The sequence below is a fragment of the Periophthalmus magnuspinnatus genome, chromosome 12 (assembly GCF_009829125.3).
Source record: "Periophthalmus magnuspinnatus isolate fPerMag1 chromosome 12, fPerMag1.2.pri, whole genome shotgun sequence".
Classification (NCBI taxonomy): domain Eukaryota; kingdom Metazoa; phylum Chordata; class Actinopteri; order Gobiiformes; family Gobiidae; genus Periophthalmus; species Periophthalmus magnuspinnatus.
In genome coordinates this window covers 15,366,487-15,394,482 of record NC_047137.1, presented here as the reverse complement: position 1 = coordinate 15,394,482, position 27,996 = coordinate 15,366,487, and the positions used below count along the sequence as shown (strand labels likewise).

Here is a 27,996-nt window from a genome sequence, read left to right as displayed (position 1 = left end):
ATAAGTCGCATTAAAGTAAAAGTCGCACTGGAGTATAAGTCGCATTAAAGTAAAAGTCGCACTGGAGTATAAGTCGCATTAAAGTAAAAGTCGCACTGGAGTATAAGTCGCATTAAAGTATAAGTTGCATTAAAGTATAAGTCGCACTGGAGTATAAGTCGCATTAAAGTAAAAGTCGCACTGGAGTATAAGTCGCATTAAAGTAAAAGTCGCACTGGAGTATAAGTCGCATTAAAGTATAAGTCGCATTAAAGTATAAGTCGCACTGGAGTATAAATCGCACTGGAGTATAAGTCACACAAGAGTATAAGTCGCATTAAAGTATAAGTTGCATTAAAGTATAAGTCGCACTGGAGTATAAGTCGCATTAAAGTATAAGTTGCATTAAAGTATAAGTCGCACTGGAGTATAAGTCGCATTAAAGTAAAAGTCGCACTGGAGTATAAGTCGCATTAAAGTAAAAGTCGCACTGGAGTATAAGTCGCATTAAAGTATAAGTTGCATTAAAGTATAAGTCGCACTGGAGTATAAGTCGCATTAAAGTAAAAGTCGCACTGGAGTATAAGTCGCATTAAAGTAAAAGTCGCACTGGAGTATAAGTCGCATTAAAGTATAAGTCGCATTAAAGTATAAGTCACACCAGCCAAAAAATGCATAACAATGAAGAAAAAAACAAACAAACATATATTTCACTTATAAATGGCATCTGAGTATAAGTCGCACCTGAGTATAACGTGGACTAAGTGAGTGTTATTAATGCTCATATCTTGAATCATGGACACAATAGTGAAATAAAAAGACGACGATCATGTAGAGCGGGTTAATACGAACATTTAAGACCAAAAATGACGAGTCTGACAGCAGCAGGTACAGAGAGCGGCGCCATGGTTTTTCAATAGAAAGTGAATTGGAGCCAGAGTCAGTGGAGCCTGAAGCGCGCACATGATTCACTTCCTATTTAGAATACGACAGCTAGCAGGTTAGCTTGCGTCCATTTATATATACACAGTCTACACGTCCCACTTTTGAGTCGGTAATGACTAATTTAACACTGAGCCACTGTCGGCCATTTTGTTCGTTTTAAACTGCGTCGCTCTAAAAGTACTTAACAGAAGTCAAACGGAGGTGACGAGTGGGGAAGACATTCAATAAACTGTCAGAGCTGGACATTTATCTCACAGCGCTAGAGCAGGTGAGGAGGGGGTTCATTTTGAGTCCAAATCGTGTTTTCCTGTAGACAGAGCTGATGGATGATTTGAGAATGGCCAGCAGAGAGAGCAACACAAGAAATATTAATTATTCTGATGCCTCTGGAAGTAGAAGAACATCTGTGCACAGGGAGCTCACGGCTAAAAGAACAGAACATTGAGACGGAAAACTAAACCCATAACAGTTATTATAATGGAATCAATACAAGGTGAACTTTGGGTAAAGACAATGTTATAGAAATAGAGCTACAAATATATTTAAAGGGACAATATGTGACTTTTTTGGTGAGCGGAGAGTCTGTCATCTGCTTGGCTCCGTAGATAAAAAAAAAACAAAAAAAAAACAAAACATAAATCAAAAGTGCAGAATATACAAATTATACAAAAAAATAACAAAAATAAATACCATTAAAAAATAAAACTTCAAATAAAATAAAAATAAAAATAGAAATAAAAATAAAATAAAAATAACAAAAAAAAATTAAATACATTTAAATGAAATAAATTAAATAAAAATAAAAATAAAAATAAAAATAAAAATAAAAATATAATATAATATAATATAATATAATATAATATAATATAATATAATATAATATAATATAATATAATATAATATAATATAATATAATATAATATAGATTTTCAAGCTTTTTTTGACAGATGTTATTATTTTGCCTGGAATGTCTGACAATATGGCATTAAACTTACTCATCAGTTCAAGTTACAAGTCATATCTGTGGAGAGGCGACTCCAGTCACGTAAGAATGCAAGAAAATTCCAAGATATTTGTAGCATTATAACACCTGTAATGAAATAAATACAAGATAGATTTGTTTAATGCCAAACGGTTGAGCATTCCAAGCAACGCAATATCATCTCCGCGGTGACGGCCCCTCAGCCAGAAAAGTTACATAGTGCGTCTTTAAGTGCTAGTTAGACGTATTTCACTAAAACATGCGAAGAAACGTGCCTAGTTTTTCCTACATTTGCCTTAAACGCATTCACATTTACAGATAAGGAAACTGGTGCATTGGTCCTGACCCCTAAATGTCTCCGCAACTTTATATTCCCAGGTAGATTTAGTTGGACAGGTTTAAAACGCTGCAGGCACCACAGACCACCTTCACGGCCAGGCGTCTTATCACCTTATCTGATACAAGCAGACTTTTAGAATACAGAACTGTGCAGAAGTACCGGACCAGTGTGGAATCGGGTTTATAAAGGTCGGAAAGTTGCTATTTTTAGTTGACAGGATCCTAATCGAATGAAAATAAACATAAAGCTAGTGTCATTAGCAAACATACTGAGAGGAAAATGGATTCTTAATGGCAATGCATCATTCACAACCCAAATATATATGTATACGTATATGTGTGTACTATATTGCTTTACCTGGAATCCACGGTATGGCATTGAATAATAATATATTTTATTTATAAGCGCATTTCAAAGCACCCAAGGACACTGTACTAAACTGGTTGAAGGTTTGATTGGTTCTCAAGGGTAGAACTGTCTGAGCAGGTCAGTTTTGAGGCGGAATTTGAAGAACGAGAGAGTCGATGTCGCAGAAGAGGGAGTGAGTTCTAGAGCATTGAACATCGAGACCTTGGATTTATTACAGTACAATTTTGTTTTTAAATTAATTTATTTATGTATTTAATGTATTTATTTATTTATTTGTAATTAATTATTTATTTATATTTATTTATTTTTAATTAATTGTTTATTTTAATTAATTATTTATTTTAATTTTTTATTTATTTATAATTATTTATTTTTATTTATTTCAAGCAGATTAAAGAACAAAAGAGGTCAGTACAGAGGTATCCAGTACACATATTTTTCTTATTTAACCTCAAAAACGAGTAAGAAGATAAAACTTATTTAATCCCACCCCTGTCTTCCAAGCGTTTCTACCCAGATATCCACAAAATACACAAAACTTTAAAAAGATGTGAGTGTGAATCCACCAGAGTTCAAATGGGCGTGATTGACAGGTGGGTTAGCCAATCAGGGACAAACGCCTGGTCCATATGAAAACAAACACAGCTCCTTTGCCCCATTATCTTACGTTTATTGTATATTTACGCTCGTTTTTGGGGCGCGATCCATGGGGCGCTCTCTTGCGTTTATGCTCTTGCTCCTGCGCACCTCCTCGCCCTGCACACCTGGGGCATGCACTCGTCGTTGTCAGCGCTCGGAGAAGGTTGCACGATATCTGTTAGCTGCAGTTAGACTTTTGTGTTGGACCTGGTGGGACCGTCTGTCTTGGGGACGTTTTCACTTTTAGGTTGATGATGTCGGCTTCTACGGGGTTGGGGGTTGTTCTGTTTTACCGCCTCGTCAGGTCACCCTTTGTGTTGTGATTTTGTTTTGGGCGTGAGAAGATGTTTGGGGCACTTTAAAGTAAATTACAATGAACTTAAAATAAACTATTCAACTTTTCACAACCCGTTTGACTCCTGTGTCCTCTTTCATATGTTTAATCCACTCGGGTCGTAACGGAGGAAAAAAGAAAGGAACGAGAATAAACATCCCATTTTACAAACTTCACCAAACCAAATTACTTTATTCAAAATGATAAGTGACCAATGAGCTCCTTCGTTTCTCGTGCGTCGCTCAAATAAACAAATCGAAATCCCGAGCACTGCCTGAATCCGTCTTGAGTCGGACAAACAGTGTCTAAAACCCCAAGAAACACACGGATGCGACCTGTAACTTTCCTCGTCGACGTCGCCTGCCCGTCTCAACGGAAACCCCGCGCGCACACACACACACACACACACACACACCGCACGCCGCAAACTTCACGATAACAACGCCAAACCCTTTACCTTATTCCCTGCATTTATTACCAATCCTTTGATAAGTATCTCTCAGGCCTTTACAACACGGGCACCACAATAGCGAAAGACGAGCCCGAAAACTTGAGAATAAAATATATCTATCCAACGAAATGGAGAGAAGCCGCGAAAAAGACGAGTGTAAGAATGAAAAAAAAAAAAAAAAACGAGAGGAAAATGAGTTGTTCATACCTGACTGCTCCTGTAATATAAAATCCAATTTGGAGAGGCAAAGAGGAGGACAGAGGGGAGGCGGGGGGGCCGAGAAATGAGATAAGGTAACGTCCCATCTGCTATGCTTATGTACACACACATATACATTCAAGGGAGTCGTAACATCAACTCCGCAAACACAGAATAATAACCAACATGGATGCTGTCTTCACATGATAAGTAACTGCCCCGTGCGTTCCTATGCGCGAGCCCGCCGCCATTAACGGCAATTATGTCACGTCCCGCACCCAACTTTCATTGAATTCTTATCTGGGGGACGGGGGAAGCAGAGAGGAGAGGGAGTTTGAAAAGAGATAGTGACAAAGTGAGTCAAGGCCAAATAAGAATATCTGAAAATGCACGTTTAATTATTTTATGTGCAAAGGGAAGTTGAGATAGGGGACGGCAAAATAGCTGGAGTCTGATGAGGAAAATGAGAAAAGGGAAGACGGAGGGGCCGTGACAAAGCGGCGGCGGCGGGAATGGATGTGTGCGCGGACTGAGGCGGTACGACAATGGTGCGGTTATTTAAGTTACTTCTTTTTTTAATCCTTTGTAAATCTGTGCGTGAATTCGTGAAACTATATGAAGTTTTTAAAGCTCGGTAGCTATAAAAAAAAAGTAGAGCGTTTGGCCTCTGATATCAAGGTTGGCGATTCGAAAACTAGCTCTGGAAATAAACAAAAGTTAGACGTCAACCGCACGGGGCCGCGTAACTAGTTAGCACGCTGGAGTTTTGTTCGTTATTGGAATTAACGAGACAAATCGCTTCACCGACGAAGAACGGCCACGTACCGCCACCAGCAGAATCGAGAACGAGCTTCCTTTAAGTTTCAGCTTTGCAACGATACTCCCCCCTGAACCCCAAGAGTTTGCTTTCACGGACGTTGCCCGGTGGGTCACGGGAATAACGCCGCCGGATCGCTAGTTTAGGCATCGTTTATGGTCCGAACTATGACGGTATCTGATCGTTTTCTCCCACAGGTGAATGCTGTTGTTGTGTCCTTAGGCAAGACACTTAACCCACCTTGCCCCCAGTGTCAGCTTGAATGATGAATGTGTGAGTGATTCCTTGATGTAAAGCGCTTTGAGTGACTTGAAAATGGAAAAAAACTATATAAAAATGTGTCAATTTACCACCATATATTAGAAAAATGTGTATGTTTTGAGTTCGAATATATCAACACTATTATGGGACGACAAAAAATGGAGGCAGGGTTGTGGAGATTCACTCATTTTGGGGTCTAGAGTCCATCCGATGTCCAAAAGCACGTGGTTTGGAGCAGAGTTCAGACTTAGGAGCAAGAAATTTGGTCCGTGGTCACATTTATATAGCACTTTTCCATCAAGGAACCACTCACCCATTCACACACATGTTCATACAGTTTCCTCATCACAAACAGACCTGGAGTTGTGTTTTTGTTTCATTCACACACGTTTAACGCACAAACCCTGCGTAGTTAGCCTGAGTTCTTCAATTTCTCTCAAGCAGAAAACACTCGGTTACACCCTGTGATGTCATCGAGTGATACAGGAAGTGCTCCGCTGTGTTTTTAAACTCCACACACCTTCATTTCTAGAATCATTTGGATCATGTCAACTCTGGAACTGCCAATTTCTACTGAACAAAAGGTTAAAAAAAAGTAGCTGTTAACTTGAAAACTACCACTTCATGACATCACAAAGTGGAACGGAGCGTTTGAGCTTCGTGTGAATGAAACAAAACACAACTCCAGGTCTGTTTTTGATAATGTAACAGCATTATAACACGACTCAAACCTCAGAAGAGTCAGTTTTGCGTAACACAGGACCTTTAAATCGTGGATAAACAGACTTAGCCCTTAATGTGTTGATTACTATCGCTAATAAACAAGATAACGGGATTCAAAATAATTATTGCAAATGGTAAGTAGAGGTAATTTGCCTTTAATGTGGTAATGAAGATTAAAACACACTTCATGATGCGGATTACATTCAAAACATATGAAATAAACCCATATGAACCTTACAATAACAAGCCATTAGCGGAGTAGAAGTGATGACTCGGATGGCGTGGTTAAAATGCATTGAGGAGCTCTGATTAGCCTCACGCAAACGCACACAAACACACACAAACGCACGCACAAACACAGCACCAGAGCAGTTAATTGGAGCTAGTGTAAAGTGCTGTGTGACGGGGGGAAGGTAATATGTGATGATGCTCTCAAACAGGAACTTAATGAGCCACAGGAGGGAGAGTCGCTAGGTAAACATAGCGGCGAGAGCTAACAATGCTACGGCAGGATGCGGGGTTTAGCGTGACGGTTTTGGTTTATTGGGCAGTGTGGCAAGCTCCAAATATACACTACCAGTCTAAAGTTTATTTTTACTGCTTTTATATACATACAGAAGACATCAGATATATGAAGAAAGGTTTATGGAGTTATGTAGCAAAGAAAAAAAGGTAGTTATTTCACTTTTTCTTGCAGGATTTGTGTGTTAAACGTGTGCGAATGGAACAAAAAAACACAACTTCAAGTCTGTTTGTGATGAGGAAACGACTTTACATCATACTAGATACAAAAAAACAGCATAATCTAGGCCTTTTAATGCCATACTGTGGAACCTTCCAGCCAAAGCAATACAATCTCCATGGGTTATGTCACTCTCCAAACACCACAATGACCGGAAAACTTTACTTTGTGTCCCGTTATGGACCAGTAAGGTTAGTAGGATTTTAGTGTTACCAATCCACCAGCATTTGAGATCTTTTCTGAAGCTGTATTTAGACTTCACACCTATTAGCATAGCATTAGCATAGCATTCGATACAGCATGCAACACATACTAAACTAATAATAAAAATCTACTATATATAGACTGAACCACTCCATTAGCATAGCATGAGCATAGCATCTGATACATACAAAACTAATTATAAAAAACTAATATGCTACTATATACAGACTGAAGCATTCTTTGAACTCAGCATTAGCGTAGCGTAACCCCCGACTCAAGACAAATATATTAAGATAACGGCTACAATAAAAATAAGACTGGAGTGAGTGTAAATGAAATGGCAGGAGACAGAAATGAGCAATGAAGATTTAGCTAATTAGGAAAAAAATATAATTAATTAAAATGGTTAACAAACTAACAATGTACAATATAAATCAGAAAAACCTAGCATTAGCATAGCATCTGACACATACAAAACTAATAATAAAAATCTCCTATTCTACTACATACAGACTGAAGCTTTCTTTGTACTTAGCAATAGCATAGCATTAGCATAGCATTTGACACAACATGCGTCATAAAAATCTACTAATCTTAAAGTGGCTGCCACATGGAGGCGGTAGAGGGGTTTAACGTTTGTAAAAAAAAAAAAAAATAACATGATGAAGTGATATTACCCTTCAGTTTAATCTTTCAGTCAGTGGAAAATACATAAATGAGGTCACGGTGTTTGCGTTTTGTATCTTTCCATCTTAAGGTTCACTAAGTTTAACTCATAACATCTTTTCATACACGACTAGTTTTACGAGCAAACAGCAGCAGAGCATCCGAGACAAAAATATTCAAACGGTACCATCGAAAATTAAATTGTACCTCGAGTCTGAAGTGAAACTTAATGAGGCAAATAAATAGTCATATTGTAAAGTTTAAAAAAAAAAAAAAAAAAAAAAAGAGTGTAATTTGAAGACTACAAGCTATGGCAACAGTTCCTCATTGTTATAATATTTAAGCAATTCAAATTAAAATATTATAAGTATATATATATGGTGAAAGATCCTCACAAAGTCCTTCAAATCAGGAGAAAATGTCTGAAACTGGGTGAAATGTCTTGCTCAGAGACACAACGGCAATGTTTATCTCTGGAAGCTGGAATCGCGCCGCAGGGATTCAAACCACCAAACTTCAGATCAGTGGACAAACATTCTACACTTCAGCTAATATATAACCACAATCAGTTCAGTTTAGGACTGTATTTAAAGCTGTACTATGGAACTTTTCTGGTGGAGGGTCAGCCACCATCTTTCCTCATGGACAGGTTTTTGCTTTTAGGTTTTGGTTTTTCTCATCTGTAAGTTTTATAAAAAAGAAAGATGCTATAAAACTTTAAAATGCAACGGACCATATATGTCAAACACAAGGCCCGCGTGCCAAATGTGGCCCTCCAGATCATTTTATGTGGCCCTCAACAGGATAAATTAAAAGATGTGATGGTCTTAAAATCTCAATTCATCAGGAAATACGCAGTTACACAGCCATATTTTTACATCTAGGCAAGTGCATATGCAATATTTGTAACTTGAATAAGTAATAAATACAGAAAGAGTTAATAAACAAGTTAAAAAAGTAGTTAGATTTATTTTACATCTGTCCCTTTGAGAGCAGCCTTCTAAATCTTATGGACAACCCCTAGTACTGTTTTTTTCCTCTCTCTTTCTGTATTTCTTCATAATACTCTGTCTGTTCTGAGTTTTAATTTAAAAAAAAAAAAAAAAAAAAAAAGATATGACATATGTAGAGGTAATTTCATAACTGTTACCTAGCAACCGTAACGTAAACAACAACCAAAACACATCTAAATGGCACAATATTTATGATTAGACGTAACATAAATTAGCTTTATTTTATTAAAAGTAAGTTTAAATGATCTAAAAATATGTTCCCTGTGCATAAACTGTTCCTGCACTTTGGATGTAATTTTCCGTGTTGATGACTTAAGCAGATATATTCTCAACTCAGTGTTCTTCTAGGTCTATTTTTGTACTTTTCTTCTCAACTTTTTTTATCCACAAGCTGCCACTCGACTGATATAAAACTATAAGAAATCTTTACCACTTCCCGTCAAACCGAGTAATAATTTCCAAAGCCGTAAAAACCTGTCGAGTGCACTTTATACCATCGACCAGCAGAGGCAGTGTGGAGCTGACCTGTCATGTGGGGCAGAGTGTTGAAGAAAACCCGGAGCCGCGTGGACAGCCACTCCATGCTCTCCTGGAGGTTGGCCAGAGCCTTCAGGTCACTCACGTCTCGCAGGATCTCGTTCTGAGGGATCAGTTTGTCGCCGAGGTTACCGGTCAGCACCTCCGACTCTTTAGCAAACGCCGTCCTGGGACAAAAAACATCACGAGGATTGATATAACAGTTTTAAAGTAATTCACACGGCCAATGTTTGACTTTTTTTGTTTTTTTTGTTTTGAGATCTTCAAGTAATTTCTCTTCTTCTGGGAACAAAACAGGAATATGTTTTTTTACCACGCAAGTCAAAACACAGAGGGAACCAAAACTAGCTACAGCATCAATTCTCTATGGAGGAGTTAGCGGAGTTAGCGGAGTCTTGCTAAAATAAATCAAAATTTTAATGTCAGACGGTGGACAGCAGGTTACAGACGGATGATCACAGATGGCACGTTAAAACCTTTTTACGACGACGTACGCACTTAACCGGAGGAATCGTGTGTGTTTATAAAAGTAGCTGTTTGTGTCTCAGAGCTAATGCTAATGCTAATCTAATCTCAACCTAAATCTCAAAACGGAACAAAACAACTTTATGAAAATACATCTAATGATAAGTCCATTGTTTTTCTGCGCAAAATCATTCGGATTGTAGCGTTGTTTTAACATAGCTACGGTTTTATTTCAGTTAGCATTAGTATTAGCATTAGCTTCAAGACACAAATACCTCCGTTTCTAAACACAGAACGTTCCTCCGGTGAATTATTTACATCGCAGTAAAGGTCTTAACATGCCGTCTGTGATTATCAGTCTGTTCGAACTCATTGTCTGCTGTCTGATATTTAAAAATTAATTTATTTTTGTACAATTTGGCTAATTTCCAAGCTAGCCAGGTGGGCCTATTGCTCTTTAACTGGCTGTGGGTCACGTTGAGTTCGGTATTTCACATTTTCTAACTTGAAATAACATCTTTTTGTAAAACTATAGCTTTAATTTTAGCCGTGTGCTTAAGTAATCATTAGTCAGCGTTATTGCTATGCTAACAGAGCCTTGTGAACACAATTTGACTGCTCTGGTAAACGTTTATGAACTTAAAAACTGCTCAGGAGGCTTCCACTTCATTGTAAATTATCGATGATATGTCCACTTTAAAACTTGCTAGTCCTAGATTGAGAATTAACTGTTCGTTGACACTTAGATTTGTACAAAAAACTTTATTGCTGAGGTATAAACTGAACTATTAATGTTCAACTTTCCAAGATAAGCACCAATTTCCGTAAGTATAAGTATTCCAGTGTTGCTAGAGGTACTGTTCAGTAGTTCATTAATGAGTCTATATTAAAGCTGCAGGTTGTCAGACATGTAGGTGCTAATCCCTCTTTCACAGCGCTGAAAACGTCTGGTCTCTCCAATCAAAAAGCCTCGCGGCCTCCCTCTCTTCTCTATCTCTTTGCTCTCCAACTATGTGTGTCTGAGATTGACTTTCTTTGGCCACATAACCAATTTATTTATTTACTTTACCATTCCGCTCCGATGGGCTCCAGTGTTCCCTTAAGAGCGCACAAATTCTAAGGCAATTTCGATAAGGCTGACCCCCCCTCTCTCCCTCCGTCCCTTCTTCCCTCCCTCCCTCCTTCCTTCCTTCCTTCTTTCCTCCCCTGCTCCCTTCCCTCTGTCTCCTCGCACTTATATTTTCCTATTTTGTTCCCGTTTCCTCGCTTCCTTCAGATAGAGAGGGTTTAAAAGAGCAATCATGACTCCTTTTATGGACGCGTCGCGGTCAACACAGGAAGCAGGTTCGGGCGGGGATTACTGAACGCGGCGCTCTAGCACGGTTAGCTTTATTTGTACGTTTGATATGATGAAAACAGAATTCTTATCGTGGAAACGTAGCATTACTGGTAGAGAACGGTTTGGTAAAGTTAGTTATTATAATTTGGTTGGATATGACCAGAGACGGTATAAAAAACTGAACAAAGTGCGTGTGACGTCACCTGTAGCGTTAAGCTCTAGTCAAATGACGCTAATCGGGGCTAGCAGATATAGCGGCTAATTCGGAGCCATGTTGCGTATCAGGAATCCACGAGTATCATAGCAACCGAAGAGCCAATTCAGAGCGATTTAGCGGGTGTAGCAGGGAGTGGGCGCTTGGCAACGCTGTCAATCAAACCTGTTGCTAACGCTAGCAGGTGCAAAGGTGGGGAAAGAAGACGCTTGATTCGTCTGTCGTTATTGTTCATATCTTGATTTACAGACACAATAGTGAAATAAAAACACCAGGATCATGTAGAGCGGGTTAATACGAACATTTTAAGGTGAAAATGACAAGGATTTTAGTCGATGGAGTGCGGCGGCTAGCAGGTTAGCTACGTCCATTTATATATCCAGTTCAAGTTACTTTTCTAGACTGTACAGATGTTTTAGTTCATGACGGGGATGGATAGAATTAAGAATGAATCCACGAGAGAGTAGATCGCTCACTTGGTTTGCACAATAGGGTCAGGGCACGGCAGCACGCTAGCTAGCTCAATGGGTTTCAAAGCTAACAGTCACTTTTGTTCAAATAAATAAACAACCTATAAAAATTCAAATTAACACCTGTGACATCCACCACTGCCTCATCTTTAAGTATTTATTCATTTTAGCGAGACTCTGTAAAAACCTTATAGAGATAAAACTGGACAGGAAGTAGTGACGCTAACAGGAAGTAGTGACGCTAACAGGAAGTAGTGACGCTAACAGGAAGTAGTGACGCTAACAGTGAGGTATAACTTTGCATGGCTATGAACGTCTATGCTTAGTTCACATTGTATATATTTTGTATTAATTTGGTGTTTGGTGTAATAAATCTTTATGTTCATATTTCATTATTTATGGCTTTTTATGATGGGATTTTACCATTATTAAACATTTGAACAATTTGAATTTCAACCGTGGCTCATATAGGCTAGCTTTGTCTAAATATATAGCCAGTAAACAGTTGGTTCAAATCCAGTTCAGGCTGTTGTTGTGTCTTTGGGCAAGGCACTTCACTCAACATGCTGATATAAATTAAAAGGCAATACGTGTGATATGTGAGGGTTGAAAATGAGCTGTAGTCGTGGAATAGAAGCCACATTATTTATATATTCTCCAATGATTGAAAGATTAAACTAAAGCACATGTGTCAAACTCAAGGCCCCCGTGCCAAATGTGGCCCTTCGAATCATTTTATGTGGCCCCCGACAGGATAAATTAAAAGGCATAATGGACGTAAAATGTCGTTTTTACCAGGAGACACGCAGTTACACAGCCATATTCTTACATCTAGGCAAACGCATATGTAATATTTGTAACTTGAATACAGAAACAAGTTAAAAAAGTATATTTATTTTACATCTAGTCCTTTGAGAGCAGCCATTTTGCTGATGTGGCCCTTGGTGAAAATGTGTTTGACACGCCTGAACTAAAGGGTAATATCACTTTATCAAGCTTTTTCTACAAACATTAAACCCCTCTACCGCCTCCATGTGGCAGCCAACTTAAGTACGCACCAAGATTAGTACATTTTTATGATGCATGTTGTGTCAAATGCTAACGCTAATGCTACGCCGTATCGAACGTGCTCAATTGGACTCGTATATAATTGCGTAGAGGAGAGCGTAAGGACCGCAGATGTTACAAACGGAGATTAAATGTTGTATTACCGTGTGTAGTCGTCCTCGTCCTCCCTCTTCTGCCGCGCCTGTCGAGGTTGTGTCATATTGGCCCAGTTGGGCAGAGACTGGAGCAGGCGACTGATGTCCTCGTCTTTGGACCACGAGGCGCTGATGGTGAGCTTCTCCTCGCACTGGACAATCCCTCTGTGGAGAAACAAACAACAGATTAAGGATTATTTTTGGATATATATATTGGTTTTGTGAGTAGTTTTTTTCCTGCACGAGTCGGCTTCTTTCATTCTTTTTTGTTATTTTCTTTCTCTTTATTTATACAGGGGAACCCGATGAGAGAACTTGGACTCGTTTTTTAATGGGCGCTCTGTTTAAAATACAATACAAGCAGAAAAACCAACAAAACAAGCGAGTACACAAGTCCATATGAAACATTAAAAACAGGCGGAGGTGTGCGTGTAAAAGTTTGCTACCACATTATTAAATTGCGAAGTATTCAAGGCAAGGCAGGTTTATTTGTACGGCATAATTCGTACACAAAAAGACATTAAAGTCACAATATAACAAATTAAAACTTAAATAATCATCATAAAATTAACATTAAAAGAGAAGAGTGCAGGATAAAAACCTTTCGGTCACATGCACAGATAAACAGAACCGTTTTGTTTTTCCTTGGAGTGTGTTCATGCTTAAAGTTGAATTGCATGATGTAACTTTTCTAGTGGAGGTCTGTCACGTCTTTGTTTCCATGGAGATGATATTGCTTTGCATGAAATGTTGAACAGTATGGGATTAAATATCGAGGAGGCCATACAGTTGTTCCTCACTATATCACGGTTCGCGGTCTCGCTGTTTCACGGATTTTGTTTGTGCAGTTTTGCGTGTTTTTTTTTTTTTACGGCGTATGATCGTGCATTGTGTCCTTTGTCCTGATTGGCTGTTGGACTGTAGACCATTGTGTCCTGCGTCCTGATTGGCTGTTGGACTGTAGACCATTGTGTCCTGCGTCCTGATTGGCTGTTGGACTGTAGACCATTGTCCATCAGTCTCCTCCGTGCCGTGTCTCCTGTCCAGTACAGAATGTGTTCAGAGAAATTTACATAAACGTTGGATCAGTGTGACTCTGAAGTGCTGTACGTTTGCATTTTGTTTTCTCCCCGACAAAACCCACAATGTTGATGAAACGTTCTGCACCGACAAAGACGCCGACGAAGGTTTGAACTTTTAGAGAGTTTAAACGAGAGAGAAATGTGAGAAAATGTTAACGCCTGTGTGAGAAAAGTGTATAAAGTGTGTGGTGAGGGGTTTTACAGACAAAAACATAGAGAATAATGTAAAAAATAAAGCTGATACTTCGCGGATTTCACCTATCGCGGGTTATTTTTCTAACGTAACCCCCGCGATAAACGAGGGACCACTGTATTACGGGTCAAATCTGCGAAGAGGCGACCCCACTCACAGTAAAAAGTGCAAAACTGGACAGATTGACGCCACAAATGCGCTTTAATAATGCGGTGATAAACATTTACACTCACACCTGCTCCTGTTTTTAATATTTTAAACGGACGTACGCAGTTATTCATTTTGTTTGCTTTTGTTTGTTTTGATTTGCGCTCACGAACAAATCCAGTCCGAGTACTTTCATCGGACTCTTCTGTATAAATAACGCTAAATAAATTGAAATGTTTTAGTGCAATAAAGACATAACGTAATGAAACAGACACGATTAACGCTAGGAATGTTCCAGGAAACTATAACAGATCCATAAAATAAAATAAACACGTGCAACAGACGCTCCATTTATTTATGATTAACCTTATTTAACCAGAAACGTCCTTCTAAGACCTAGTATCTGGTCTCAATCCTAATTACCAACCCTTTTACCCTATAAACGAGTTATTATTTAGTTTTAGTATATGTTTACACTGCGCTGGCTACACTAGATTACTATTTCAATAACATTTCGACTCATTTCAATGACATTTCGACTCATTAAAGCCCCGCATCTCCGACGTGAACACTAGAACGCTGTTGCCGGGTTAATTACAAAGACACTGGCTTGTCATAGGCACTGCACCGGCGCCCAGCAATAATGAGATCAAGACCCACGATGCACACGAGTTTTAATGACAACATCTCGACGCTAATGAAACAAGGCTATGTGTTTTTCTATTTGTTCGCTCTCTCTGGACCAGTACGTGTGTGTTTGTACGTGTGAGTGTAAGTGTGTGTGTGTGTGTGTTGACATTTAGAGACGCAGATCTGATTCGCTGTTGGGACAAATTGCTACAGACTTGCCACGGTGTAGTTGCGTTGTTTGCATATGTTTAAGATGGAAAACTGCTGGGTTCTGCAGTTAATTTCATATTTGCACCTTGTTCGGGCGGAAACGAGGCTCCCCCGAGGGTTGAGCAGCCAAAATGAGTTAAGAGCACTTTTTAAACTTGTATTTTTTACTTTATTAATGCCTACGTATTTTTTTGGGGGGTTCAAACAGACGTTCCACTTGATAACTGTGATCTTTCCCCTGTAGATATACAATAGAAACTGCTCTTGAGGTCAAAATAAGTCTGTTTTTTTATTGTCTGCGTCTAATTATGAACTTAATTGTGTCAGAATCAGGATGTTCATGCTAACTGTTATTAGCGTAAAGGTCATATATTACACAAAATTGACTCTTGTGAGCTTTAAGTCATGTTATAATGTTTTTACCTCCTCAAAAACGCACCTGGAGAGTTGTGTTTTTGTGTCTTGTATTACTAGTCTGTCTACATCTGTGTTAAAATGTTCATATTAACCCTTTCTACATGATCCTGGTATATTTATTATAAAATCTATAGAACTATTTCATCATCACAGTATGAGGACTGAATGAATAATGTAAAGCAGGGCCGTCCAAACTACGGCCCAGGGGCTAAATGCGGCCCTCAGACTGATTTTTGTTGGCCGTCATGCCTCCTCCTAAACTGGCCCAATTGATCAGGAAGTATTTTTTAGTCCTAATTGAAGAGATTCTACCTTTATAACCTGAACACAGACCTAAAAATAATCTTCCAAGTCTTATTAAAGGTTCAATGTCTCTGTCAAACCTGTGTTAAATGCGCCGTTTAACTCTCTGACCCTCGGTAAAAAAAAGTGTGGACACCCCTGATGTAAAGTGACTCTGAGGAGCTAGAAAAAACTGTAAGTAGCACAGTACAGCAGAGTCCGGTTTAGCATTCAAACAGAAGTGTAATAAAGGAAGTATATCTCAAATAAATTCCAAAACATTATAACAAACTGAAAACTTGATTTCTGTTTAACGTCTTTGCTCTTAAACTTGTGTTAAATACAAACTTGTGTGCCCCTAGAGGCTTGGATGAGCAGCTACACGTCTTCACTCCTGCAACGCTTTTTGTCCAGTTGACAGGTTTTACTTTTGGCTTTTCTTACTGATCAGATCTGGACGACTGAGGGATTACACAGACATCTTAAATACTGTGTACTACAAACATGGAGGTGAACTTGCTTCTCAGTACGAACGCTACACATACTGATTTTAAGATACCTTTACTGCAACCGGCTACTTCATTTACACGCTCCAGATGTTCATATACCTCTTGTACTCTTGTCTTCCTATTGACCTAATTCTGCCCCGCCCACTTTTTCCGTAAATCCAACTAAACCGCGCTGTCTTTGTAGTAGCACTTCCGTTTAAGTGGAAATCCTGTTCTTTTCAATGGAGAATTTGGGAAAAGTTTCGGCGCTAAAATATCACATAAAGTCGGTTGGTTTGCGTCAAATGTTCAACGTTTATGTGCAGCAACGAGTCAACACTGCACCGATTCTCTGGAGACTTTAAAACGGCTCTTTAGTCCCTATAGAACTTATTTACTGTCAAGATCGGCAGCTCCGTACAAAATAATACAACCCAAATGACGATAGCGGGATGGAAAGTTCATATAAGTCCCTGTAGGTCCAGTCTTCTGTAGATAGTACCTTCCTCAGTGTATAAGTACGAGAAACGCCGCTTTGTAATGTAACGTACGTGTTTACTGTCTGCACCTTCACTCTTCTGATCAGATCTTTTAACTCTCCGCCTGGTCTGGAATCGCTTCATTCGCGATCACATAAACCGAACGGCGTGCTCTTTACCTGTACGCCGTGTTGCAGATCTCCTTGTACTCTTTGAGCTTGTCACACACCATCTCTAAGAACTGGTTGGAGTAGGCGCTCAGGTCCTGCATGAGGCTCATCAGATCCTGGATGGACTTCTCCACCACCACGGTGCTCTGGAGGAGGAGAAGACAGCAGAGAGAGTGTGTAATATGTGCGGACAAGACCTGTACGGTAAAAAAAAGATATGTTTAGACGGTGTTAAAATGACTTGAAATCACAAATATGATCCAGAATTTGAGTAGTTTTGGCTGGATAGATTTATTTACTGTATTTTCTGGAGTATAAGTCGCTCTGGAGTATAAGTCGCTCTGGAGTATAAGTCGCTCTGGAGTATAAGTCGTACTTGGAGTATAAATTGTATTTGGAGTATAAGTCGCTCTGGAGTATAAGTCGCTCCGGAGTATAAGTCGCTCCGGAGTATAAGTCGCTCCGGAGTATAAGTCGCTCCGGAGTATAAGTCGCTCCGGAGTATAAGTCGCTCTGGAGTATAAGTCGCACCCCCGGACAAACTATGTAAAAAGTGCGACTTATACTCCAGAAAATACAATACTTGAAAGACACAGATTATTGGGTTGTTTTGAGCAGTTTGTGGGTTTCAGTTTCCCGTTTATAGATGCCATTTTGAGAATATTTTTGTTTTAAAAAGTGAAATGCGCTAATGTCAGATGTGTTGTTTCATTTTAAGCTACACTATATAAAAAATACCACATGATTTCATTTATTGTTATTGTTATTTCTCCAGGTAGAGCCCTTGGAAAATGCATGATACAAACAAACTAAGCCACTCTCAAAGGGCCACGTGTAACTAAACTACTTTTTTAACTTCAAAAAATAAATAAATCAATAACTGTCTCTGTATTTATTTCTTATTTGAGTTACAAATATCACATATACATTTCCATAGATGTAAAAATATGGCTGTATAACTGTATCTCCTGATAAACTGACATTTTAAGACAGTCAAACCTTTTAATTCATCTTGTTGTGGGCCACATAAAATGAAGCGGGAGGCCACATTTAGCCCGGGGGCCTTGAGTTTGACACATGTGATTTAAAACCTTAAAAACAGGAGCAGGTGTGAGTATAAATGTTTATCACCAGATTATTAAAGTGCATTCGTGCGTTAGTCTATACAGTTTCACATGTCCTTGAAATGTTTTCCGTTTTGGGAAGGAAAAATAACCAAAACCAAAAGCTTTTCTCCTCTTTTCAGTTCTAGCGTGACCAGTTTTTAGACGTAAACAACCATGAGCTCTTGCATAAAACGTCCTGTGTCAAAGTTCAACAAAAAAGTGAGATATTCAGGCAGTTTTTTTTAAGTATTTCCTGTATAAATACTTTTTATACTGCGTTGTTTTCTTCATTCGAGTTAATTCAGCTTGAACGCTCCGAGGTTTTTAGACTCGGACAATCGTGAGACCTTGTGTTAAAAGTTCCGGTGTCAAAGTTCAACAAATAAGTGAGATATTGTGTCAGTCTATTAAGTAATCTCTTATAAATATATATATACAGTGCAGTTCTCGTAATAGTCACAGGTCAAAGGTCAGAGTTTAACCAAAACACTTCAACCCAAATGAATATTCTGAGTTTGAGACGTTTTTTTCCAGTGTGAGATTAGATTTTTTTTGCGTTGTGTGACATTGGCGCGAGAACAAAATGTTTTTCTCCGACGCAAACCTGTGGTCAGCCGCGTCAGTTCAGTTCACTCGAGTTCCTTCTGTCGCCGGGCGGTTTGTCAGGAGTCATAACTTTCTCCGCCGTATTGGAAGAGCGGAGCGTTTTGTGCGTTGAAGTGAATATAGGCTCGAGTCGTCCTATTTGTGCTGCGTTTTAAACTCTATAGAGCGCCGTCGTCTCGCTGAAAGTGAAACCGGGTCCATTTGTCACCGCGGAAACCGTCACCGTGAGAGCCGCGGCGACGCGTTGACAGCGGCCATTATAGATTAGCCATCCCCGCGTGAATAATAGCTAGCCTCGACGCGAACGACCGGCTAGCTTCATATCCCAAAATACACTCGCGCTACACGACGGAGAGGTAGAGGAGGTAAAAACTGTACTGAGACTGCCACGTGATGAGTGACGTGTCAGATCTGTGGAGAGGCGAGGACGCGCTCACTGAAGGAAGGCACTTTTTTGAGATATTTCTGAATGAGAGAGAGGGAAGGGGGAAAGGGGAGAAAGAGAGAGGGAGGGAGGAGAGAGGGGAAGGGAGACACACGAGAGGGAGAGCGAGGGAGGGAGAGAGAAAGAGACGAGAGAGGCAGAGGGAGAGAGTGAGGGATGAGAGAGAGAGAGAGAAACGAGGGAGGAGAGAGAGAAACGAGGGAGGAGAGAGGGGCAGGGAGAGACACAAGAGAGGGAGAGCGAGGGAGGGAGAGAGAAAGAGACGAGAGAGGCAGAGGGAGAGAGTGAGGGATGGAGAGAGAGAGAGAAACGAGGGAGGAGAGAGGGGCAGGGAGAGACACAAGAGAGGGAGAGCGAGGGAGGGAGAGAGAAATAGACGAGAGAGGCAGAGGGAGAGAGTGAGGGATGGAGAGAGAGGGAGAGAGAAAAGGAGGAGAGAGAGGGAGGGAGAAGGAGGGAGAGAAAGACAAGAGAGGGAAAGAGGGAGAGAGAGAGGGGCGACAGACGAGAGCGAGGGAGGGAGAGAGAGTGAGGGAGGGAGAAAGGGAGGGGAAGGCAGAGAGAAGGGAGAGAGGGAGGAGGGAGGGAGAGAGAGAGGGAGCGAGAGAGAGAGAAAAGAGAGGGGTAGGGAAAGAGGGAGAGCGAGAGAGACGAGAGAGGGAGAGAGAAAGAGAGGAAAGAGGCGGAGGGAGAGAGCAAAGGAGGGGGTGTGTGTGCGTGTGCGTGTACTGAAATCAGTGTAAGATTGAAGCGTTTAATGCCACACTGTGGAACATTAAAGGCAAAAGAGTTCATCACCGTGGAGAAAAGCATGTGGGACATACGAGCTGATTTGTCTTTAAATTAGAAAAAAAAACCCTTTACTCTTCAAAAAGTTAAATTATCAGCATCACAAACCTCACAGACGTGTAATTGTGTTAAAACTTTACTATGAATTATACAAGGAACTAACTTTTAACACATTTCTACAGCAGTTTTTCATTAATTAAATGTTTCTTGATTTCTACAGGGAGAGAACACGGAGAGCGCCCTGTTCAAATACAGAAAAATACAAACACAAAACTAAACAAACAAGTACAAAACTCCATTTAAAACATTAAAAACAGCTGCAGGTGTGAGTATAAACACATTATAACATAGATCATGAAACAGCGTAAAATGGGCCTTTTAAACTGTATTTGTTAAAACTGATCACAGGTTTGTCCTCTATTTGTTAAATCTCCTGTAATAATAATAATAATAAGTCACTATTATCCACATAACGCTCCCTCCACAGTGTAAATTAAACATCTGAACCCATTCCACGCACATTCCAGGCTAAATAAACCAAAACATTTGAACCTTCGCTTTAAACCCGCTGTTCATTTATTCATAACTGTCCATTTGTTCCTGTGTAAATTGAATCTCGAGTCTCACTTTAAATGTTAAACGTCGTGTCGAGGGTAAAGAGCGACAGAGGAGATACAGAGGATGAGCAAATACGAAGGGAATATATCGTTTCTATGTAGATTAACGAGCATTAATATGAAGTGTAATGTGTATTTTCACGACGGACACGTGTTCAAAAGTACTACACAACGTTTACAGACAGAAAAAGTACTTCGACTGTCGCTTCCAGACAACCAAAAAAGACTCCCTCTCCCGAATCCCGCTCTTGACGTAAAAATCATTGCTAAAAAAAAAGTAGTGGACAAACTGCTAAGATGCTAGCTGCTAATTCAAGTCGCTAGCATCTTTAAAAAATCTCCGTAAAGCGTTTTGAAGGTAGAAAAGCGCTCTATGATCATTAAGACAAACTCCTAGTCAAGTGGCAGTAGCACAAATACAGTAACAAACGACAAAAAATGGCAGTTTCCACTAGACCACACGTGTCAAACTCAAGGCCCCTGGGCCAAATGTCGCCCGCCATGTCATTTTATGTGGCCGCGACGAGGTAAATTAAAAGGTATGACTGTCTTAAAATATCAGTTTATTAAGAAATACACAGTTACACATCTATTTTTTCATATCTATGCAAATCCATACACAATATTTGTAATTTGAATAAGTAATAAATATAGAAACGGTTAATAAACAAGATTAAAAAGTAGTTGCGTTTATTTTAGATCACATTTAGTCACGTGTAGTTACATTTATACTGTCTTACATTTATATCTGGCCCTTTGAGAGAGACAATTTTGTTGATGTGGCCCTCAGTGAAAATTAGTCTGACGCCGCTGCACCTCGTTTACCTGCGGCTTCCCGTTTCATTACTAACCAGGTCCCTGCTTACAAGTACGATCTGTGATGATACTAAAAACATTAAAGCCACAAGTATGAAAAAAAAACAAAAACAAAAAACTATTGTATTGTGTGTTATTTGTAGCGGGATAAGGACGATCGCACACACCACAAACCAGCAGGGGGCAGCAGTGACTCTGAGCCAGTGTCTGTAAAAAACATGGAAGGACCCCCTGATGTGTTATGGTGGTATTAATATTAATATGTCTCCCTCTGTTTGGGCCTCCTCCCTGGCTCCCTCTCTCCTCCCCTCCTCCCTCCATCCCTCTCTCCTCCCTCCATCCCTCTCTCCTCCCTCCCTTCTGTCCCGTCTATAGTTTGCACAGACACATGAGCTGCAGTGGCTCCTCTGAGGGGGGTAATGATCCATGACCCAAACCCACTGAGCTCTGACCAAGGCCCGGGCCACTGCCAAGGGACCGGCCCACGGCCCACTACACGGCCCGGCCCACGGCCCGCCACACGGCCCAGCCCACGGGCCACTACACGGACCGGCCCACGGGCCACTACACGGACCGGCCCACGGGCCGCTACACGGGCCGCCACACGGGCCACTCTGCCCATGGCCACAGAGAGACAGAGAAAAGGAGGGATAGAGGGAGAGAGAGGGCAGGAAGGGGAGAAGGGAGGGAGAAGCAAGAGGGAGGAGGGAGAGGGAGGAAGGCAGAGAGAGAGGAGGAGGGACAGAGAGAAGGGGAGGGAAGGGGAAGAAGGAGGGGGAGGGAGAGAGGGAGGAAAGAGGAGAGAGGGGGAGGGAGAGAGAGTGGGAGGGATGGAGAGAGAGTGAAAGAAAGGAGAAGAAGGAGAAGCTTTTGTGTAAGTGTGAGAAAGAGAGAGAGGAGAGAGGGAGGGGTGAAGTAAAAAACAAGGAGAAAGGTTGGGGTGGAGTAAATGAAAGGTAAGAGAGATGGAGGTAGAGAGAGGGAGGAGTAGAGGGGAGGGGGGGTTATGTGTTTCTGAAAGAGACAGAGAGAGAAAAGGAGAAGGAGGGAGGGAGAGAGAGTGTGGGAAGAAGAAAAAGAAGGAGACAGGTCGGGGTGGAGTAAACGAAAGGAAAGAGAAAAGAAGGTAGAGAGAGGGAGGAGTATAAGAGAGAGGAGGAAAAAAGAGAATGGGGCAGAGAGAAAGTGAGTGAGAGATGGGAGAAGAGGGACAGAGGGAGAGAGAGAGGGGAGAGAGAGAGGGTGAGAGAGAGGGAGAGAGGAGGAGGAAGAAAGGGAGTGAAGGGGAGGAGGGAGCAACACAGAGGGAAGGGGAGGAGGGAGAGAGAAAGAGAGGAGGAAGAAGAGAGGGAGTGAAGGGGAGGAGGGAGGGAGCGACACAGAGGGAAGGGGAGGAGGGAGAGAGAGAGAGAGAAGGGGAGGGAGGGAGAGAGAGGAGGAAGAGAAAGAGAGGCAAGGGGAGAAGGGAGAGAGGAGGAGGAAGAGGGACTGAAGAGGAGGGAGGGAGCGACAGAGGGAAGGGGAAGAGGGAGAGAGAGAGCGAGAAGGGGAGGGAGGGAGAGAGAGGAGGAAGAGAGAGAGGCAAGGGGAGGAGGGAGGGAAGGAGGGAGGAGGAGGAAGAGAGGGAGTGAAGGGGAGGAGGGAGGGAGCGACACAGGGAAGAGGAGGAGGGAGAGAGAGAGCGAGAAGGGGAGGGAGGGAGAGAGAGAGAGAGGAGGAAGAGAGACAGAGGCAAGGGGAGAAGGGAGGGAGGGCGAGAGGAGGGAGAGAAGGTGGGGTAAACTAAAAAAGGAGACAGGTTGGGGCGGAGCAAACGAAAGGAAAGAGACGTCGGAGTTAGAGAGATGGAGAAAGGGGGGTTAAGACGAAGAGAGAGAAAGTGACAGAGGTAAAAAAAAAAAGAAAGAAAGGGATGTGAGGACTGAGAGAGCGGCAGCAGCAGGAGGGCTGGCAGCGAACACGGTGATGCTAACAGCTACGCTAACGCCCCATCTGAGTGTAGGCGGCGGGACCGTAAAGCGCTCCATAAAACCCGCGTTACATTTGAATACATAACGAGGGTTTGAGCGCAGGGACGCGGCGCCGCCTCACCTTCAACTCCGCACCCGGAATTTCAATAAGTCCATCACCTGGAGAGAGACTTGATAAATAATTGATAGTTTTTTAAGGGCATCGGCTGTAAAAGTAGTTAGTGACTTTGCTACAATCTGTTACCGCGGCTACAAGGGTAATGCTATGCTAATCAGATGCTACCGCTGAGAGTCCAAGAAAGCGGCTCCTTTTTTTTTTTTTTTTTTTGTGTTTTCCCTGCTCCGAGGCGGGTGAGGCGCGGGGTCAACGCTGCTGCGATGGATGGGACTCTGTGGGTGGTGCAGACAAACTTAAGCAAAGGGTGGATGTGGGTTTTATAAAGTATATTTCAGATTTTAAACACGGCAGAGGTTTGGACGCTGTACGATGATAAATGTGCTGTTAAAAAGAGTTTAAAGTGAAAACATAAATCAGTGTAATCATTTTCTCCTATAATGTTACTCCTGATACAAAGTTTTTTGGTGTTGTTTTGGAAAAATACTGACCCCATATATATTTAAGCCACCGGTTTCCTTTTTAATATAACAAATGTAACAGGTGAAAGGTCGTAATAACTTTAAAGGTGCACTAAGTCATTTTTATTGTGGACAGTTGCTATATTTACAGATTCTCTTAAGTTTATTTTTGCTGTATAGTTATAATTATTTGCCTTTACGTTGCCTAAATGAGTGGTTTTACTTCATGTTTTAGTGTAGTAGCTCTCTCTTGTGTTCATTTTGGGTAAGTCCTCTTTATTTAAACACACCTGTTCTTGTCTCTGGTTGGATTAGTTTTGTTTTTTGTTCTTTTCTGGTTAAGTTAAGTAATAACTTTAAAATTGCACTAAGTCATTTTTCTTGTGGACAGTTTGCCTGGAATGTTCCACAGCCTTTACATCTATCTATGTTTATCCCATTAAAAAAGGGGGATTTTAAGAAGAGGCAGAGCTAGAGGAAGTGGAGATGGAGGAGGGAGAGAGGCTGGAGGAGGCGGGGCTAAAGGAAGAAGGGATGGAGGAGAAAAGACTGAAGGAGGCGGGGCTGAAGGAGGCGGGGCTGAAGGAGGCGAGACTGAAGGAGGCGAGACTGAAGGAGACGAGACAGAAGGAGGAGAGACTGAAGGAGGCGGGGCTGAAGGAGGAGAGGCTGAAGGAGGCGGGGCTGAAGGAGGCGGGACTGAAGGAGACGAGGCTGAAGCAGGCGGGGCTGAAGGAGGCGGGGCTGAAGGAGACGAGACTGAAGGAGACGAGACTGAAGGAGACGAGACTGAAGGAGGCGAGACAGAAGGAGGAGGGGCTGAAGGAGGCGGGGCTGAAGGAGGAGAGACTGAAGGAGGCGAGACTGAAGGAGACGAGACTGAAGGAGACGAGGCTGAAGGAGACGAGGCTGAAGGAGGCGGGGCTCAAGGAGGCGGGGCTCAAGGAGGCGGGGCTCAAGGAGGCGGGGCTCAAGGAGGCGGGGCTCAAGGAGGCGGGGCTCAAGGAGGCGGGGCTCAAGGAGGCGGGGCTCAAGTAGGCGGGGCTCAAGGAGACGAGACTGAAGGAGGCGAGACTGAAGGAGGCGGAGCTGGACCAACCCAGTTTAATACAAATATAACATGTGCAGTACTGATACTCCACAATACGTAGTACTTTTTTTGGACTACACTGACTTCCTCACTGCTTAAACTCAGAAAAGACCCATCACAATGAACCAGCTGATCGATACAACCACACAAAAGCACAAAACCACACAAAACCACACACAATGAGTCAGAACCCACAACTATAACGATCATATTTTAACTTTTGTTTGTTTTCTCATTGGGCTATAATCCAATTTACAGCACATAGCCATATTATTCCTACAGGGGGCACTGTTCAGGGGTCACACACTTTTAGCGGTTTCTGAATGTCCAGTTGGTGAACAAGTAGTGCGCTCAAAATTTTCCACAATGCACCTTGACAAGTAGTGTGCGTCGGTGCTCACAAGATCAGTCAATGTAGACCACAATGCATTGCAAGAGTTGGAAAATCAACAGTTGATCCTGATTACGAATAAAACACTCTAGCGTTAGCCGTTTACCTTAGCACGAGCTGTTAAAAGAGCGAGAATTTCCACATTTCAGACAAAAAAATGTAAAAATCCAGTTGGTTTACGTGAAATCCAGCTTGACAAAAACTTTTATGATTATTATTAGTCCATAAATCCTCACGTGTCAGTCCAATCTGATCATTATTTACAACAGAAATCAAGTTTTGTCAGAGTTATTTAGACTTTGTTTCACCCAGACCCGGAGCCACATGACCTGAACGTAGCGAGGTCTGTGTCCAAATAATAATCCCATTCTGTCCAAAAAAAACTGTCAAAAGTGGGACAAACGACCAATCTAGCGCCAACTGGTGGCCTGTGTAGCATTCAAGACCAAACAAATACGTCTCCATGGAAACAAAAACGCGGCGTACCCTGCAACAGTTACACAATACGCGTTTAAATACTAAGCAACCTAGAAATGAGCGCGCGTTTGCTTTATTTCATATTCAAATGCCGCTGTGGCTCTTGTTGCCGGGCGGAACAGGCCTCAGCGGTGAATGGGGAAGAGTAAACAATCGGTCCCTTATTCATTACTCCTGCTTTAACAACGCTCGCACTCAGCTCCCCGCTCTAATCCCGCTCATTTAACACAGCCATTTGTCTTACGCAGCCCAAATCATTAAAAAGTAATCAGGGGACAGACCGGGAACGGGAGGGTAAGAGGGCCCGGGCGCTGCGATGTGTCCTGGGTGCGGTGGACGCTGGCTTATGTCCAAATGCTTTGAAATATAAGTTATAATGTCAAGGTGAGTGTCCATGTGTAACGTAAAAGCGGGTGAAGCACTGAGCGGAGCGTTTGTCCACTGATCTGAAGGTTGCCGGTTCAAACCTCGAAATAAACGTCATTCGTAGAGCGATAAATACGCCTAAATAAGCCACAATAATCTTTTCACGATGGCTGCAGTTGTGGAAGTTCAATCAAATATAGTTATACATAAAATACCCAACACAAGTATTTCAGGAGTATCTCTATCTTGTATCTGGGAATTACACTTCATGTTGTACCCAAAAGTCACTGACACTTTTAAATCTTTAGTCGCTCCTATAATTCTTAAGTTATTCTCACCAAATTTTAGCAGTAGATAAACTGAACTTCTCAAGACTTTTGGTGATATATACAGTTATAATTGTTCATTTACACTTGAACTTATCACTATTGAAACTACAGGAAGTAAAAATGACCAAATGACTGCACTGAACAGCCCGATCCAACACACTTTGCGTCACATTTTAAAGCATTTTGGGGCTTATGTCTCTTATTTGATCCTCGATATTACGTTTTAAGTCGTTTATTAAGTCGTCTGGGGTTTATTCACAAACTCCTTTTCTTTAAGATCGCCCCACAGGAAGAAATCAGGACTAGTCAGGTCTGTGGAGATCACATACTGCCCCCTGTCTTTGAAAAACACTTATTATTCCTTTAATGGCGTTTACGCTCGGGGCATCTCTGAATTTGACCCATGTGACTCAAAGTTCCACTGGACAATGAGGGTTCGTTCCTCGGTGCTGTGTTTGCTCAGATTAATGTGGGAAGAGTCGTTCTAAAGGCTCTGGAAAAATAAAAGAAAAATATTGAGAAACAAAAGAGTTATGAGTTTTTTTCAACTGTCAGTGACTTTTGGGACACCTTGTATAAAAAACGTTTATTATTTACCAATACCATTTACCAAAAGTATCGCAACTTCATAATACTTCTAGTTGAATCAAATATAGTTACACATAAAATATCCAACACAAGTATTCCATGAGTCCACTTGTATGAATTACATCTTATTCATTGATTTTTTGGGATTTTTAAAATAAAATTTCCCAAAAAATACACGTTTTTGGCCAGGCCATACGACGGTCCGCCGAAAGACGTTAATGTCCCGCAAATCTATCTCCATGGAGACAAGGTGAAGTTGCGGTTTAAATCTGCGGAGAGGCGAGCTCACTCACAGTAGACGACGTGCACTATTGAGCAATGATAATAGGAAGAGGACAAGTTTAATGCCGTACTGTGGAACATTCCAGGCAACGCAAAACATTCATGGAACAAGCAAGTAGCTGATCTGCTACAAGAAAAGTTACATAGTCCATCTTTAATTAAAAGTAAAAAGTATGACTACAGAAAATTGTAACTTGATACCACTATTTATTCCAAGTTTCTCAAGTATAAGTGCTTTCTTTGACCTTTGACCCTGATGTTTATTAAGACCTTTAACCTTTATAAAGACCAACAATGTACAAAAACAAGTTTCCGTCAAAGTTTCAGCGTTAGCTTTGTAGCACTAAATCTTGTCTTAACCTCATTACACTCAAGGCATCAAAAGGAAATTAGACTTTACAAATGGAAGCGGCCATGTTTTTCTCTGTAACCTGCCGTCATTACGCAGAGTCATCAAGTACACGAGGACACGAGACCACGAGCACACGAGACCACAAGGACACGAGGACACAAGCACACAAGGACATGAGGACACGAGGACACAAGGACACGAGGACACA

General features: G+C 41.3%; 1 protein-coding gene across 1 annotated transcript in view; it reads right to left on the bottom strand.

The window, feature by feature from the left end:
• exoc4 (exocyst complex component 4) overlaps positions 1–27,996 on the bottom strand; it is a 266,766-nt gene that overhangs the window by 44,918 nt on the left and 193,852 nt on the right. The window contains exons 14-16 of the mRNA XM_033976073.2: positions 16,998–17,134; positions 12,900–13,055; positions 9,189–9,367 (exon numbers count right to left, since the gene is read on the bottom strand). Coding sequence (XP_033831964.1) covers positions 9,189–9,367; positions 12,900–13,055; positions 16,998–17,134 — 472 coding nt within the window. The remainder of the gene's footprint in view (positions 1–9,188; positions 9,368–12,899; positions 13,056–16,997; positions 17,135–27,996) is intronic.